Genomic DNA, 18,369 nt, shown 5'->3' with positions numbered 1-18,369 from the left:
GGCTTGTTTCTGATACAGACAGGTAGATGTTGATGAAGAAGAGAATAACTAGAGAAGACGAGATGAGGAGAAGGAAGCATTGAAGCCACTGCATAGTAAAGGAGAGAGGAAGCAGTATATGAGCGATTTTTTGAAAACAATGGTGGTTGAAGACGACCTGCACGCTCAGTTATATAGGCTTATTAGAAAAAAGATGCGTAGACTAGACTCTGAGATATTAACCAGTGCAAAGCAAACTGATCTTTTTTCCTTTTCTGATAAATAAAATTATACTATTGGTCTGCTCGATATAATGATATTTCTGATGGTTGATATCACATATCACAATAGCGAATTAGTAATAATTCCCTGCTTAATTTGAGTTGGACCCGAAAAACCCATCACTATATCGAAATATCACTATATCGAATATCACTATAACGAGCGGCCACTGTACATAGTAATCAAATAAACAAGTGCTTCATCTTACGCAGCACCCAGTATTCGCTCCGAGTTTCGCAATCGCTTTTGTTTACCTTGCTTACACGAGGTCCGGTTCCCGGTATTGCTGCTGCTATTCTGCAATGCCAGTCACTCAATTTTTACAGCAGGTTGTTTGTACGTTTGCTAAAGCTTCTGTACCGGATGATATCATGTGAATTTAGTGTATTTATACTCGGAGCATTGTGACAAACACGCTTGATTTTGATGCTTTACTACGTTCTCAAAGTGCTGCTTACAAAATATAGGACGGACCATCATCGCTCATCATGAAATAAATTGGCTTTCCTGACAGTGACAACATGTTGGCGATATTAGTTCTGTAAAAGCAGTGATTAATGTTGTGCAAAAGGTGATACATAGTGCATACCAAGATATATGAGAAAAAAATCATTAGCCGGTGTGAAAACGCTGCCATACATATGATAATGGGGAAATAAATTCTTGTTCTTACCTTTCGTGTACTTCGGTATCATGGTAGTTTACATTCAATTTGTTGGAACGACGGAATAGTATTGGAAGAAAGAGGATAAAAGGCAAAATGCTTCTTTGACCAAGAGAAACTCTTAAAAGTACATCGTAGAAAGGAAGTAGGTATTAGGAAGGGCTTGTCAGGAAGTGTAAGATAAATGCTTGTGGATACACGAACAAACGCGTAAGAAGAGTAAAAACGCGTCTCCGGGCAATACATTTTAAAATCCTAGCGACGCATTGCGGTTTTTTCTTCCTCCTTGTATTTGAAACCACACACGTATAAGGAGGGCTCCTCAAATCCTGTCAAACTATCTATTATATTCCTAAGAACCATTTTCAATCTGTTGTGATGGCGTCTTATGGAGGGGCTGGATCGGCCCTTGCCAATGAACTGCCTGATACCGTTGATGGTTTACTGTGGCGAATGCGAGGTGAACTGACTTGTCCGATCTGGTATGTTATAGTGTTTCTTTTTCATTACTGCTACAAACTTTAGCAATTCAGCCAAGGAAAGAAAAGAAGACTTATGACTATCATTATTACCATTATAGTCTTCAAATGTTTAAGCGAAGCAACAAGCACGCCATGTGGTCATACGTTTTGTCAGGATTGCATACACCAAGCACTGCGATCGGGCATGACAGGCTGTCCTGTGTGTAAGCAGCTGGTGCATCGCCGACGGTTGTACGATGCCAGCTCAGTGGATCTGATTGTCCATGAATTTTTGCAGCTGCGCGCCGCGTATGAGCAAGAAAGCGGGCACGGTAAGACTGTTATTATAAGGAGTAAAGCAAGTGTGTCTATGCTTAAGGTTGTATGCCTTTAGATTTATCGCAACAGTTACCTGCTCATGATTGGCGCGCGGATCCGATATCTGACCTCTCGCAGCAATTCCCATATCCAACCAAGGAACAAACCAAGGTAAGAAAGCACACTAGCAGTGAGGGAAGAGAATAAACTCTATGGGCTGCCAAATGGATCAACGGACTCAACCTTTCATCAGGATACCAAAGAAGAGCAGCAGCAGAAGCTGTGGAAGCAAATGAAGAAGATGGACCAATCCCACAAACAATGAATACAGATGCAACTGATGTCACTTCACTTGAAATACGTCAAGGTAAAGGTTGCACAAAAATGATCATTCGGTTCGCTCATCAATGCAATTACTAACATTTTAATGAAAAACTGTGTAGGTGGTGAACGGGACCAGCAACAACAAGAGCACTCGTCATGTGAACACATCATCGCATGCACAGGCATCCACGACAACAATGTGGGATATTTCTTGGTATATATGGCTTCTATTTATGTGAGCTTCTTGTTTTTTACAATGTCAGTAATTTTTATTTTTTACAATGTCAACCATTCCCGGCACCTGCCTTTTCTTTTTCTCTGGGATCTTGTTTCTGAAACCCTGTAAACCGTGTCTGTGCGCCTTGTGGCCTGACGGGTGCACGTATCTTTATATTCAAAAACAGGCGGCGACACCGTCGGGGGGCACGCCCTGCATGATACCGGTGAAACATACTTCGTAGGACAATCAATACACGCAGACCACATACGCCTTCGTCTTGACCGCTTGACCATGTCTCTTCTGCACATGTTTTTTTCTTCGCTACCATTTTGCTTTCTCATATGTTTTTAGAATGACGAATCACAAGCCACAGGACGTGTTTTAAGCCCGGGGGTTGAATCCAAAAAACATAAATACCCCCACAATTTGCAGGCCATCCCCTTTTTTCTCTTCCTTCACACCCATGGATCCTCCTGGTTTTTTCCCTTGGCTCTTCCCACCTGGTCTTGCCTCTGTCGGTCCTGGTCTCGGCCTTTTCCCGTGGTCCCTGGCTGCCTACAACCAGTCCCTGCTTTGGGCTGTCTAGTCTGGCGTTCAAAGGTATTGGTCACAACCGGTCTTCGGGCGATCAGAGGACGGAGAAATCCTTTTCAGATTTTCGCCATAGAAATATGGTAGCGTCCTTTCGCTTGGATGCCTTGTCTGCTAGTCTGGTCTGGTCTGCCATGGTGGGGTTCGCAATGAGGAGCCAGGTGCCACTGTAGATCGCGTTCGACTCTCAGGACTCGTCTCTCTGGCATTCGGCCCTCTGACATTCGGCCCTCTGGCGATCGTCTCTCGGCAATCGACGCTCGGTAATCAACTCTCTGGCAGTCGACTCTCGGCAAACGACGCTCGGCAATCAGCTCCCAGCTTCAGCGTTCGGCTCCCAGCATCCGAGTATCCAGTAAACAGCTCCTCCAGCATTCGACAACAGCAGCAAATGGCCGTCCTTTTGGGTGTTTCAAGAGTCAATTCCTTCCCCTGCCCCTACCCATTTCCTTTCCTCTTCTCTTCCTTCCTCCCGTCCTTCCCCTTCCACTTTCTCCACTCACAAGCAATCTTCAACCGATTGCTTGCACTTGACTCTCGAGACTATGTGTACGCTATGGCTCCCGCTCGTTTGTACCAATGATGGCTTGGGTTTGTGGTTGATTGACTCAAAGCCAAATGATTGGGAGACTGGGACACCCAGGCAGAGGCACTTGGTGGTTTTCCCTACCTCCCCCTTTTACATACTTCTTCTGTTTCTTCTTGCTTTCTTCATGCTTTTTGTATAGCCTGCAGATTGTGCGAACTACTTGTTGAGGACACTTTGTAAAATCGTGCTCTTACTATATGTCTTTATTGTCCACTGATTGTGTTCATTAAATAAAATTTGTACTCTTCGACAATTGATATTCTTAACGATAACTTCCGTCTTTTATAAAATGTTTCTTTACTCTATAATTACAATGAGTAAAAACCTGCTCTTTTACTTTATGTCCTGCTCAAACTCGTTTACAATTTCTTTCCTTGTGAAGGTATTTACGTGTCACATGACCTTGCAATAGCCATTTTCTTTCTGACTTCTGACTGTGTTCAATCGTCTTCGCCGCTTCATTTGACAGTTAGGAAAGAGCTCATGCTTTGCCGTGCTATGTCCGACAATGTCATATGGCTTACATTAGATTCGTAATTACTTTTACTTTGCACTGACTTGGTCGATTCTAAACATAATATCCAGGCAACTTTTTGACGCAAGCATAATGCACAGACCATGTAACACAATTTCAACTTGTTGTGAAACCCGTTGCGTAGCAATATAAGTGCTGGGCACATCAGAAAGTTTCTTGTGCACATCCCTCCGGAACCAATCCTGGCTAGTACCTTCGCCTGTTGTGTAGCCTGCGTGTGGCCTGTGTGCGAACGTCTTCAACCCACTTCTTGCCTGATAACGGTCATACGTCAGAGTAGTTCCGTCTTTTCTCTATTGTAACCTACCTTGTTTTTCCAATACATTCGGATTAATAAACGGGTTCCTCCACTTAGTATTGGCTTTGTAATCTACTTGTATCACTATCTGTCGGTTTACTCTCTAACATTTTCATCACAGACTTGGTGTAACTATGAGTGCAAATTTATCTCACACCTGCAACAATACGCTTACTGCGCAACACCACTCTTACTGCGAGTGCAAAAACAACTCACACCAGGTGCAAAACCATTTCGCACTACTGCGGTATCCATTGGATCAAGGACCAATTAGATTAGTCATAGATAGTGTATTAGAATTAGTATAAATAGACCAATATTTTGTATCGAATAATAAACAGTTCAGTTCTTTAGCTTCTCTTTCTCTTAACTTTAGCTTTTTCCTTTCCTATCAAAAGGATTGTCTTTTGTGGCTCCAGACGTAATAATCCCTGGTTGTTGAACTCCCACACTTCTATTTCATCTCTTTTGCTTAATACTTAGCATTTCATCCAGATTTATCAACTTTTCTTATACTATCCATCCTATTAAACGGGATTCGTAACTCTTACACAAACTAAGACGTTACACTATCATCTCATAGCTCTTCATATCTCAAATGCTACTCCCTCACTGGTCCTATTAGATATCATATAAGAGCCATCTGCCATAATTTGTTATATACAATATGCTTCGTTATTATGTACAGTAATGTTTCATCCTAAAGACAAGAACGTACGTTACATATACCATGCCATCAATGAAAAGAAGCGTTTGTGATGATTTTATAAGCATGAAATATTATGCAGCATCATAATAACCAAATAATTTTTATTGTATGATCGGTGCACATTTTACGTTTTAAAGTATTTTGTTTTTGTTGGCGAAATGTAGGAGAGATGTCGAAAATGTTGGAGATGTAAGTTTTGAACGAATGAATGAATTGTTGGTATATATCAGTGTTAGAAAAAGACATTGAACTTGAGGTAAAGTGAGTGTGGAATCATTGTGATATCTTTCTTTTTTTTGATGATGATGATGGTGTTGATGATGACGATGATGATGATGATAAAAGAAAGTTTGGGGGAAGGCACCAATGGTTGCCACCTGTTGACATTGTTAATGGCTGAGCGACATCATCTAACAATTCAACGGTTTCATCTACAATTCTTCTTCCATTGTATGCGAGAGTCATTAGGGGAGTAATCGAGAAATCAAGTTTGAGTCGGTGTGGGGAAACTCCAATGGCTCGGTTTTTCTTATGCGTGTAATGAGTCCGCAGGGACGTCGACATCCAAAAGTGCTGCACTACCACCTAATGAATATATCAAGAAGTACTTCTATGTTAATACATGCTTCGTGTATAAAGTAGCATCTTTTATCCAGGAGTTTGGTACAAAAAGTATATTGACCTGAAACACTATATCCAGTGACGTGACATGCATAAGAAGACTTAAATGGTAAGTGACCGAAAGCAGCATGTCTATTAGCACTAAAGGCAACTTGATCGCACTGTCACGGAACGCTTTCGTTTGATCACGAGCGGCTCCAACTTCAGAGCATCCCAGCTCTTTCGATCCATATTTAAAAATTGTATTGCCCCTGCGACCCATCCTTCGATTCGAGATGGCAGTAATTGATGATAATTGCCGGGATGAATTGATGGCATTGGCGTTCGCTTCGCTCGAAATCTCGGTGCTGTAGAACGAAAAAAGATTATTAGATTGTATGTAATTTGCTCTACTATCTTCAGCCCGTCTAATATCTTACCCTTTTGCTACAACGTCAGACCCAAGGAATATAGTATTAAGCAGCCCAAATGGAAGGTACTGCTGATCTGTTTCGGGCATATTGGTAATGCTGAATGACTTGGTTCTGAGAAAAAGATGCGCAATGTTTTGTAGTTCCGTCGCGAACCACACCTTTAGATGTTCGGTAGAAGGGTCATCGATTTCTATGCTCCTGGCATATTTAAAAACTTCGACACTCGTTTTCTGTATAGAGAAAGATAAGCATATAGTACTGTTGCTGATGTTATCGTTGTTCTTTTTCATTATCATGTATATATACAACGCCTTTTAATTCTCTGTAGTATTCTTTAAGAAATTCTGGTTCTTGACATTGAAGTGGCCCACCTTCGTTTATGATCTCATTCAATTTAGCTTCGGCGAAAACTGAACGCCAATTCTTGTCAGTGAGGTCCAAGATTAGCGACTGAGGGGGTTAAACCTTAGTTGCTGTTTTTTATGTAAACAAAGACTTGAGAATTATTAAAGGGTTGAGATTAATTCTAGTAGTTGAGAATTTTCAAAATTGAATTCTATAATAAATAATAAAAAAGTAATTAAATATGGAATCAGAATATAATATTGAAGAACAAATAAATAATGAAGTAAATAAAATTGTTATTAATAATTGGGGATTTTTGGATAAAAACTGGCCTATCATACAATATAATTATAAACATAGAACTGAAATAAAACATATAAAATTAATAGATGAAATTAAAAAAGAATTAGTAGATAAATTAGGATATATTGTAGTTTTCTTCTTTTTGACAGTAATTTATACGAATAAGGAATATCCGGGACCATATTTTGAAATTGAAAAAGGATTATTTTTATTGTATCATTTAGTTTCAGGTATTTCTAGAATAGAAATAAATAAATATCTTCCACAAAGTAGCTTTCATAAATATTATAAGAAATTTTGGATGGATGAAGAAAATTATAAAAGAATAAATAAAATTATAAATGAATCATTAATAAATATGTTTTCAAATATAAAATTAAGAGTATTATCAGCTCATAAACATAATCCATCACTATTTAAACATATAACATTAATAATTGATGGTCATGATAGTAGAATTAATTATATTAATACAGATATAAAACGTGAAAAATTATTTTCGTATAAATTTAAAAAAAATGGTCTCAGAACACAAATTATTAGTGATGTAAATGATATGGTACTATATATTTCAAAATCTGATATGTGTGCAGAAAGTTCTGATGGATCTATGTTTTTAAATATGAAATTATATAATAAATTAAATAATTATGATGTTTTAGCAATGGATGGTGGTTATACACTTTTTATCAACCAGTTCATTGAATTATCCAGTGAAAAAGGTATTGATTTCAATAATAGTAATTTTATATATCCTATTAGAAAGGAAGTTAATATTGATTTGAATGCTAATGAAAGACATTTTAATGATGTTTTTGGAAGTTTTCATTCAAAAGTTGAAAATCAATTTTCAGAAATAGGTAATAAATTTAATAGATTTAGTAGTAGTAATTCAATTGCCAAAATAGATAATATTAAATTCTATAATCTACAGTTCCGTTTAGCATGTTTACTAAAAAATATACAAAAATTCAGTGATAAATTCAATATAAATATACAACCTCATCACAAATTATGGGAAACTAAAAATTTTGAATTTCCATTTGAAGCTAAATTAATAGATATTGTTATTAGTAATTCTATAGAACAAGCAAAAAGAAAAGATGAAATGTTAGAATTACAAAAAAATTTATTATCTTTAGATATAAATAATGAACGAATAGAAGTTGATGATTATAGTGATAAAAATAAAGAAGATAGTAGTAATTATGATATACCAAAATTCAATGAAAAGAAACGAAGAAGAAAAGGTAAAGGAAAAGAAAGAGAAAATAATATACAATCTATAAGAAATATAGGAAGTTCTAGTGAGTCATATGAAATCGAACAGATTATTGGGCATAAATATGAAAATAATACATATATGTTTTCAATTAAATGGAAAAATTACAGGCATAAACATAATAGTTGGTTATCAAGTGATAAATTTAATGAAAAAGATTTACTGATAGTATATATTGAAAAGCATAACATTGATATAGAATTATAAAATCTAAGGTAAAATGTTATTAAAATATAAGAAAAAAGGATTTCCAATAGTTATTTTTATTAATTTTCTTTTTTGTTTTTTTTTCTTTTTTATGATAGGATCATCTACCTTTTGTATAAAATTTTCAATTTTTTTTCTTTTTTCAGGAATATGATTTCGGTTATGTTTCCTACAAACAAATTTCTTTTTATCACCTTTTTTAGTTATTTTTTTTCCACAGAATTTACCTTCATATTTTCCTCTTTTAAACTTATGAGTACAGAAGCTATTATCTATAGAAAGATATAGAAAATAGTCTGTTGAAAATAAATCCTTTATTTTTTTATTAATTTTTTTTTTATATTTTTAATTATATTTTGTTCTATAAAATGATCAAACTCAGATTGTATAAAGGTATCTAATTCATTACGTAAACATAAAGATAGCTGAATGTGATTGAGTGGTAGAAATTCATTTAGACAAACCATTATGATAATACTTTTTATATAATAAAATAAATTCAATTTTTTTTAAATAAATTTTTTTAATATGCATAATTTAAAACTCCGAAGTTAAAAAAATTCAATAATTTATATATAATTTATTATAAAATCTCAACTATAGGCATAGTGCTTAACCCTCTGAGACGGGCTAAAAAAAGACCAGTAAAAATCATTTATCAACTGACTATCAAATTCAAATCAAAGATAATGTTTTTTGCTTACTGATAAAAATCGCACTTCAGCGCAAAGTCCATGACTTTTTCCTCTACGGACACAAGATCAGTTCCTTCCTCTGCTGCTTGTGCCTTTGTGGAGTCCAATAACCAGAAGTCTTTTTTATGCACGTCTATGAACTTTCGAAAACGTTCACGTAAGGCATCCTTATCTTGTTGGCAGATTCTTGCTTTTAGAGTAGGTAAGGAAAAGGATGACAATGGATGCGAAGGTGATGAGGAACTAGGAACAGGTGCAATAGGCGAGATAGCCGTGTTGTTATTGCTGGGCGTGGAAGCTGTACACATTGCATTGTTGTTATTATTATATTGTTGATGGTTTCAAAAGAAGTAGCAATAGTTACAGCTTTTATATCAATACTGGCATAATAACTAGAATGCGAGAACAAAAGAAGACCAACCATACACGAAAGCTTACCGAACAATTTTCTCCAGCTGACTCTGCTTTTGGTCTTATGTGTTTTAATTGATTTAATATGTTGTTATGGTAATATATGGCAGATCTGTCACAGAAAAGTACTTACCAGAGCCTTGTTCAATTGGTGTGCTTGTTTCTGTATTATTCCTGACCAAAATCTGTCAGCCGATTTCCTAAAAGGAGTGTTTTGAGTGATGAAGTCGAGATTTTTGTCAACGAAATCAGCGATGCTAGGATCCTGTTCGTTTTGCAGGTAATTGCGAATAACTTGTAAAAAATATAATTTAGTTTATTACGCGTTAAAGGCGCTCTTCTACATGAGTTCCTTTGTTTCCCCCACCTTTATCAACTTCTTCGGTTGCCATGGAAATGATTGATGCAATTTTAACGGAGCAACAATATGCAAGCACACAATCCGATTTCCCCAACTTGAGAGAAAATTGCACCGCCACCAAAATTGGGTTTTTTCTTTCTCTTTTCACCCACACAACAACACATTCAAACTGGTAAGAGAGTTCTTATCATAGAGTAATATTGTTTAAATCTTTTTCTGATATTTTTTTTGATAGTATATTAACATTCTCTCGCATTGGTGCCGGTTCATCATATTGATAAGGGAAGGTGTAAGTTATGGTCTCCTTGAATTTTACATTAAAAAAAAAAGAGGATGGAGGGATCGTCGTTATGTCATCTGGATTCAAAGCTAAAACTAACGCTTGCATTTATTTTAGTATAAAACAGATTTTTTCTTCCTAATTATCGCTTACGATTATTGTCAAAGGGTTCTTGATGGACCCATAGCACATTGTTCTGCTTTGGTTCCCACTCGTTGTAACCCGAGTAGGCTGCGATGAACCCATGTAGTTCGTTCTGCCACTGCTTTCCGCTCCATAACTACACTTTTTTGTTGTTATGCGATGAACCCATGTAGTTCGTTCTACCGCTGCTTTCCGCTCCATAACTACACTTTTTTGTCGTTATGCGATGTCTACGTAGTTCGTTCTGCCGTGCTTTCCGCTCCATAACTACACTTTTTTGTCGTTATGCGATGTCCACGTAGTTCGTTCTGCCGTGCTTTCCGCTCCATAACTACACTTTTTTGTTCTTATGCGATTTCCACGTAGTTCTTTCTGCCTGCTTTCCGCTCACACATATTTCATTTTCTACTTATCTTAACTAACCAGTATATAAATCTTTCAAGAAGTACGAGCGTTTTGGTTTTGTAAACAGTCGAAACGAACATGGTGATCGCCAAGCGAAGTTTTGGCAGCGTATAAAGAAGTGAACGTCCCGGATGTCAAAACACTGACGATCAGTAGCAAAAAACACGCGAGCGACACAAATGCTCGCATTTGAAAAACGTGCGGAAAGCAGCGCACGATGCACCCGGAAAAGGCGTCGACCGTTGCATTTGGCAGTGCAGACGCTTAATATGCACGAACTGTAGATTTGTTGCTCGTCAGGATATACATGGCGAGCATGCGTATATCCACATCTGGATGCTTCTTGGGTACAAAGAAACTATTTTGTTTTACACCGTGACCATACGTCTTAACAACGTGTTCATAGTTTCTAAGAGCAGGACTATTATTGCTCTTATCATACAGTGTTTTGAAGATTTTGTCTCACGATGCTCGCCAGTACCGCGATACAGAAGATCGTGTCGTTCAAATATTGTCACGTTGGCATTTTGCGGGTCTAGGGCAAAATTCAGAGCTCGGATGCGACTGTAAGTATGATCTTCAATGTGTTTCCTTCTACATAGCTTAATGTTGTATGTAATGAGAAATCTCAGTCTAAGAGAGTACCACAGCTGCCCGGGATCTTTGTGGCTCGGTCTGCTGACTCACCTGAACACGGTGCAGGCCGAGGAACCTTCTCAACAGTTTGCCGAAATCGAAATTACGTTCAACACAACGCATCAACCAGCTTAAAGGACCACCAGCACCAACATTACCAGCACCAGCTGGAGACGTAGTGCGGGTAAGCATAATGATATAGCTTAGGATGGATAGGGCGGATGATAAAAAGGAATCAAGCACTTAACATGAACTTATTAGGCTCCCTCCCTCCCCAATCCATACGAAGGACAAGGACAAATAGCACGAGAATTGTTAATTTTTTTTTTGTCTACTCGACACAATGAAGAACGTTTCATAGTCATAATGTGATTACATAATTCTGATTTTAAACGAAAGTGGTAGTGTGATAAGTTCTAGGTCGAAAGAAATTTCTCGTAAGAATCTCTTGAGACCGTCAGAACAAAATAGGAAAAGTTATTATGCTAGAATCTTCTCGAACCTTTATTTCATAGCGAATTCAAAGATATATAAAGGCAATAAATCCAATTGATATACATTAATCTTCTTTTTCGCTCGGTCATTACCAGCTTCCTCACATCTCTATTCTATCCCTTCCATTTTTCTCAATTTCAACTTCCCAATGTCGCCCCTGGAAGAACAATTACACATGATGCAACAACAAATTGTTGCTCTACAGGAACAACTCCACGGTGCTACTACTACTCCTATGCAGTCAGCGGATGACACTGCTACCCTTCCCTTACACTCCATGGGTACTCGACCCCATTACGATTGGTCTCCTTCTGAAGGTCTTACTGAATTGATGAATTTGGATGTTCCATTGCACACTTCGTCGCTACTCTCTGACTCAGAACGTAAAACCATCATCGAGTCCTACCCTCCCATGGCGCACGTGGACTACAAGGCTCCGGCTACTATCCCCACAGCGGAACGTGCAATGAACAAAGGTCAGCGCTATTGAAGCAACTGCAATATCAATTGTCAGCTGTTTACCGCCCTCTTGACATTCTCAGTCATGAATTGGTCACCTTTGAAGCGGACAACCCTAATTTGGAACGCTATTGTACAATGCTTCGTGATATCCGCAAGCTCTTATTGCATGTCGGTGCCTCTATGACTCACGCTCGTAACAATATCGCTCTTCGTGCCATCAATCCTTCCTTTTCGTTGAGAGCTGGTAACGAGGTCAATTACACGCTCCCTCTTGACGAGTTCCAACACACATTGATTCAACAAACTACAGCACGCAAGGCTACTCGAGAAGCGACTATCAATAAACGTCAACGTCGTCGGGCTCCCAATGACTACTCTCAATCTTCTGGTTCTTTCTCGAGTTTTCCCGACCAGCAGTTTTTTCGATCAGGTCCACCCTCTCAGCAGGGTGGTTTCAACAACAACAGCAACAACACCAACAACAACACCAACAACAGCAACCACAGCGGCCGCAACAACAACAACAACAACAACACCTTTCGTGCCAACAACAGCAGCTACAACAACAAGAAGCACACCAACCCTTTTCGTCAGTAATCTCAACAACGGCTCGTACAACAGCAACATCCGACCCAGTCGGAGGTCGGCTCAGCAAGTTTTATACACATTGGACTCAAATTTCAATCAACTCATTCGTCGACACCACAATCGCACACGGCTACAAAATTCAATTCCACACACAACCACCAACGACAACAACACCAACGCCCATCCAGCCTTTTGGCCCGGAACAGACTCCTTTGATAGATCAGGCAATCCAAGACTTATTGTCCAAGCAAGCAATCGAACCCGTTTCCAACACGGAAGTCCGTCAAACACCAGGCTTTTACAGCTCAATGTTTGTCATCCCGAAGAAGGATGGCGGCGTTCGACCAGTCTTCAACCTCAAACGGCTGAATCAATATCTGGATGCCCCTCATTTCAAGATGGAAACTATTCGGGAAGTGGCTCTAATGATCAAACCCAACGATTAAGTTATCCAGAAGGAGCAAGCAGTAAAATAATACGGAAGTTTTAGTTTTATTCTCACAGCTATTATGTGAAGATGAAGCTTGACCAATTTTTTTTGAGGTTGCCTCCTCCTTTCGGTTAATAATCTCGCAAGCAAATTATAGCCTGAGCAACTGGATTGCATTTCAAACGCTGATAAATGTGGTGCTTGTGTGAAAATGTCACGTTTATGGCCGGACGTTAATTTTATAAAACGGTTGTTTCGTGGCTTTTTTCCCTAAGTGTATGATACGGCGACGAATCAACAGAATTCATCGAGATCTTATTCGGAAACAACAAGCAACGATTAGTCTACCCGATAACGAAACGTTTTTACGCTCAAAAGCACTTGGGCAACAGTATCTAGGCGACAAAGGTTACAACGGAAAAGGTGGGTTTGCTCTATTTCTCTATGGCCATATCGAATTAGCCTTTATACATATACGATTGTATATGGCTTATTACTCAATGCCGCTGACCACTTGGATAAGCAGCGATCGACCAAATAATGGTTGTTGGGATGGTTGTCTTTAATATATTTACTGGAACGAGATCAAGTTTGGGATTGAGCCTTTTATCATCATGTGAACAGATATCTGAAGATTATTCTTTGTAAGCATCGATGGTCCGGATGGATGGGGGGACGGGTATATCAATAGTTATTCTTGTCGCTATATACAGTATCATTATTCTTCTTTAAATGCTCTCCCTTTCCAACACTGTTATGTATGTACATTCTTTCTTATGATATACTTTACACAGTATCTGGGTAGTAGCTTGCTCAGTAAAAAGCAACGGTCTGGTGGGTCACTTTGTAAAAGTCGTCTGTCATACAGGCACGCAGTAAATTAATCATGGATAATCACTAAAACATACTTGTCGACACGTATACCCATAATAGCAACTAATTCCAATAAGAGGTTTCCTGCTGGTAATGGTATGTATTGTTACTTAGCAATGCTACTTCTCTCATACAGCTCAGATTGTCACCAAAAATGCCAGAAGCTTGCATATGATGACCAAGAGTCAAAATACGGCCCTGAATTTTAGTTTGAGCTTATTTCAAACCACAAGCTAAATTTTTCTTTGAGGTTTTACAGTTATCAGAGCAGATGCACCATTGGCTCGTCCCGATCTGTGTGAAGTGTGCACAAAAAGAAAGGGCGGGGATCGACACACAAAGGTACGCACACACATAGGGCGGGGTTAGGCACCCTCACTTAACCTCTTTCCACTTCTCTCTTCTCCTTTCAGGGACTCACACCCGACGACGACCTTTCGGTTAGTGAGATGTTTCTGTCAAAATTCTTGGCAAGAAACACCAACAAGTCCAAATTAGAGCTTCTGACAGAAGCTTGGATTGGTATTCAAAAGTATTATGAAACCGCGGCAGGTACGCATTTGGGCGGGGAAAAGAGAAAAAAACGATGGAGGAACTTTCGTCAAGCGCAGACCGGAAAGAGAACAGTTGAAAACAAAGATACTCGGAACCTCATTCCGTAGAAGTGAATTATAATGCTTTACTAACGTGATGGTTGCACTCATTAATAGATCCTTTAAAAGATGCAGTTGATCTGACACCCATCCCGGTGTGTTTGCAGAATATAGTTAAGCTCATTCAGGCGGAAGAGCTTGAGTATGAGCGGGCTAGCGATAGCCTGGAAACAGGGCCGTGTTTGGAATATCTTTTGCACAAACGAGTTTTGGAAGAGCTGGTCGAGTTCGCCAGAGTCGATGTAAGGCGCGGTTGCGAAGAAGTGAAGGAAGAGGAAGAAGCGCAAAAGAGAAAACGATTAGTAACGGAATAGAACGTCTCTCTAGACTCCTTTCGGAATGCGGATTCACTGCCTCCGGTTCTTTTGTAGCTTGGTGAACAACGTCCATGCCCAGCTCCTTCCTGAACGTGCAGTCCACGTACCGCTCCAAAAGCTTATCAACTCATGCCATCGTCTTATATCGCACCACTACGAGCAAATGGCAACGGAGCCCGAGTCGTGCCCTGAAGAGCGGATCCAGGCCATTTCGGAGCTGTCGTTGGAGCTTGTTAAATTGATGCACGGTATCTTTTCGCATTTCAAAGGAAGCAACGCAGCGCTCATGGATCTTTTCTTTGAACGTGGCTGGTGTCGAGGGCTTGGCGACAACGTTTGGCGAAGCAGCAAGGATGGGCGCACGTTCCACAAGCGTCGCGAAAGCACGGATGAGAAGATTGCATGGAATATGTTTTTGACGGTAAGCTACAATTCGGGTCGTAACAACCGGAGGGAGACACAGAGAGAGAGAGAGACGAACGTATAGCATATATTAGGGGTAGTTTACTCATTCCAGGTTAAGCCACGGTTTGATATGTTTACATATTTGATCGACTACATGAACATGCCTGGAGAAACGGGTGAAATTGCGCGCGAGGCCATCTTGTTTGCATTGCGACTCTTGGATGGAGACCCGGAATACGTGTGCTACGTTGTTGAGTATTCTGGATTGTGCGAAGTCATGGTAAGTTCTGTTTGTGTTGATGCTTCCGAGCTGTTGGATGAAGGGGGAAACAAGCCTAAAATAAAATTGGCCTAGGCTGAACGGCTCGCTCTGTTTTATGCCAAACTTCCAAAAAACACCGGCGCCTTCACGATATCTGACAACAGCCGTGTCGTACCCATACGGCCTCCACGCCGTCGAATCTCTCTTTCCGTCCCTGTCATGATCACGAACAACTCCCTGATGATCACAGTGAACACACATCACACCTTCAAAAAGAAGAGAAGAAAGCGAAGCCCGTTTGACGTCAATTTTGTCCGTGCTCTAGAGTCTGTGCGCGACAATGACATTGTTGTCGACGAGTTCTATAGCTTTTGGGAATACCTGAACGACGTTGCTCGTGTGGCCGACCGCCGATTGATGACCGCTCTCATGGCTCAACTAACCACTACCTTTTGGCATCCAGTCGTATGCACTGCCCTCAGCTCTCCATCAGCAGAGCTCGCTACTGCTGCTACAGCGTACACAACCGAAATGATCCGATCATTGACAGATCAAAAGCTGCTCCATGCATTTCTAGTTGTCTTGTTGGGCGAAGAAGGCGGCGTAGGCAAGGATCTGGAACCAGAAACACGCAGCTCACTACCACGCCATGATCTTATCGACGACGATCATGAGGAAGACGAAAAGAGCGAAGAGGATGAAGAGGAAAAAGAAAAGGATAAGGTGGTCTCCATGAGCGACGATATTGACGAAGACCTTACGCTACGTGTGCTGCTCATTAACCGGATCGACGCCGACTATCACGATCTGTCGGTCTCGACGCTGCGTCTGTTTGACACTGTTCTTGAAACATACAACCAGTTTGCTATTTACAACCTGATTCTTCGTAACTATCTCGATATCACCCCCGAAGGCGACTATGTCGACGAGGTGGAAAAGGATGCTGCAGATGCATCATCTCTGGGGTCCAAAACTTTTGATGAAAGTGCCGAAAAGACCAAAGATGCAGACGAAACAGAGGAAGAGGCTAAAGAAGAAAAGAGCGAAGAAGACGCCGAAGCAGATGAAGCAAACAAAAAAGACAAGAAGACAGAGAAAGTGCGCTGGCTGGTTGAAAGGTAATGATGCTGATATGTTCATTACAGAACATATCCACTAACATCCTGCGCTTCACTTATAGGATTCTGTCACTGCTACCACTTGAGGACGAACTTGAGCGGATGAAGTCCCCGCCGCTGTCATCCGTCATCCAGTCCGAGTCACTTGCGTCCGCTGGTCGATCGCCAGGCCCACGTAGTTCGACAAGCATCGATATGGATGGCCACCGTAGCAGTACTTCCGCCGAAAATCTTCAGAACGTTGTTGTGCCTGGCAATAGCTATGATGACTACTTTCATGAAGCACGGGAACGGTTTCAGTATGGTTTGCTCGCCAAAAACTTCTGGCGAACACCGTACCCACCACCGAAAACGAAAAAGGACTATGCCCGCGAAGCAGAACATCGCCGCGGACGTCCACAACGTCGTCCTATGAGTATGATTGTCTCATCCAAAGACGCTGCAATGCATCGTAACTTTGATCCTGACAACGGTAAAGAACCGCACAAACTCTGCGGCAACTTTGAAGGCCTGTTCATGAGCCGGATCTTTGACCAGTTCTTCAAGCTAATGGAGTCGTCTATGGAGCAGAACTTACTCGTGACAAGTATCCTTCAAAAGATTGTTGGTGTCGTTGATAAACGGGTCGATGGTGTCATTTGCGAGTGGAGAGCCGTCCGTATTGGCGGTGATGGTGCCTTGTACGGTGGTGTCTGGACACTTCCCAGTGCAAAAGGCAACAGACGCAGTCTGTATTCGTTGTTGGAGCAAGTGACTTTCGAGGCCTTGAAGCGTGCACAGCTTGTACCCAATTTCGAGACGCGAATTTCGATTGCCAAGAAACGCGGTGTTCTTCACGGTACCAACAACGGCAACGCGAGCAACGGTCACCATCATCAAGGCCATGGTCAACAGCCTCAACTCAAACGTTCGGCGTCGTCCTTTACGCGCTCACCGACTGCGGGATCTCCCCGTGAACAAGGCAAGCTGTCTCGCCATCCCAGTCTGTCGCAACTTGTCTTTTCCAAGAATTCCCCTTCTCCATCTTCGCCACTCAGTCCTGGGTCACCTTCCAAATCCACAAGCGTGCTACCGCCCCGTAAGCCAAGTCGTGAAGGTCTGACCGAACTGAACACCACCAACTTGCAGCAGCAGCAGCAGCAGCAACCAGGCACACCCAATGGAACAAGTGGACCCAACTCACCGTCAGCCATGTTCTTCCAACAATCACAACGGGCAAACGCCACGCCAGTGACAATGACCAACCCGTTTGCCAAGCTGTCCAACTTTGTCAACTCATACATTGTATTGCAAGAGTTTTGTAAGGAGTTGGCCGCTGTCATCCTTGTACGACATGCCACCAACTACAATGAAACGGGTTTGGTGCGTTATCAGCAGGACCCACGAGGCTCTGTGTTGAACTTGCCACAGCAGGATTATTGGTTCGAGAACGAGCACCGTCACCACCAACAACTAGAAGACGAGTACAACCTCCTCAGTCCGGCAGACAGCGAGCATAAGCCAAGCATGGATAAATGGAAGAACCGCATTTCAATGGTATCGACATTGGCTGACTGGCGAAGTGTACGTAGTCTGGATATCATTGATGAAGCTATCACTGCCCGTGTTCGTTCTGCTTCCAGTGATGGCAAATGGTGATTTATCAAGTATTCCCCCTCCCTTCCTTCCTTTTGTTCACACTTCTTCCTCCGTC

General features: G+C 40.7%; 4 protein-coding genes across 4 annotated transcripts; 2 read left to right on the top strand and 2 right to left on the bottom strand.

Annotated features, from left to right (window-relative positions):
* Positions 1 to 1,303: 1,303 nt before the first annotated feature.
* BDB00DRAFT_878106 (uncharacterized protein) lies at positions 1,304 to 3,422 on the top strand (the record flags this gene model as incomplete). The annotated part of the gene is made up of 7 exons (XM_053127697.1): positions 1,304 to 1,385; positions 1,506 to 1,718; positions 1,843 to 1,875; positions 1,958 to 2,071; positions 2,148 to 2,242; positions 2,958 to 3,246; positions 3,346 to 3,422. 7 exons carry the CDS (start codon positions 1,304 to 1,306, stop codon positions 3,420 to 3,422), a joined length of 903 nt encoding a protein of 300 aa, XP_052974088.1.
* A 2,284-nt stretch (positions 3,423 to 5,706) lies between these two features.
* BDB00DRAFT_742670 (uncharacterized protein) lies at positions 5,707 to 5,949 on the bottom strand (the record flags this gene model as incomplete). Its single annotated transcript, XM_053118479.1, has 1 exon — positions 5,707 to 5,949. A coding segment is annotated over one exon (243 nt), but the record flags the coding sequence as incomplete, so codon positions are not given.
* Positions 5,950 to 8,841: 2,892 nt separating this feature from the next.
* Positions 8,842 to 11,265, bottom strand: BDB00DRAFT_878104 (uncharacterized protein; the record flags this gene model as incomplete). Its single annotated transcript, XM_053127696.1, has 6 exons — positions 8,842 to 9,134; positions 9,275 to 9,308; positions 9,381 to 9,541; positions 10,042 to 10,168; positions 10,717 to 10,869; positions 11,125 to 11,265. 6 exons carry the CDS (start codon positions 11,263 to 11,265, stop codon positions 8,842 to 8,844), a joined length of 909 nt encoding a protein of 302 aa, XP_052974086.1.
* A 3,105-nt stretch (positions 11,266 to 14,370) lies between these two features.
* BDB00DRAFT_773745 (Retinoic acid induced 16-like protein-domain-containing protein) lies at positions 14,371 to 18,314 on the top strand (the record flags this gene model as incomplete). The annotated part of the gene is made up of 8 exons (XM_053120116.1): positions 14,371 to 14,473; positions 14,632 to 14,816; positions 14,902 to 15,312; positions 15,415 to 15,591; positions 15,652 to 16,676; positions 16,739 to 16,825; positions 16,856 to 17,772; positions 17,827 to 18,314. The coding sequence occupies 8 exons, from the start codon at positions 14,371 to 14,373 to the stop codon at positions 18,312 to 18,314; spliced, it is 3,393 nt and encodes a 1,130-aa protein (XP_052974085.1).
* Positions 18,315 to 18,369: the final 55 nt, after the last annotated feature.

The sequence above is a fragment of the Zychaea mexicana genome (genome assembly GCF_025766255.1).
Source record: "Zychaea mexicana strain RSA 1403 chromosome Unknown BDB00scaffold_125, whole genome shotgun sequence".
In the NCBI taxonomy this organism is placed as follows: domain Eukaryota; kingdom Fungi; phylum Mucoromycota; class Mucoromycetes; order Mucorales; family Lichtheimiaceae; genus Zychaea; species Zychaea mexicana.
This window is presented reverse-complemented; position numbering and strand designations above follow the sequence as displayed.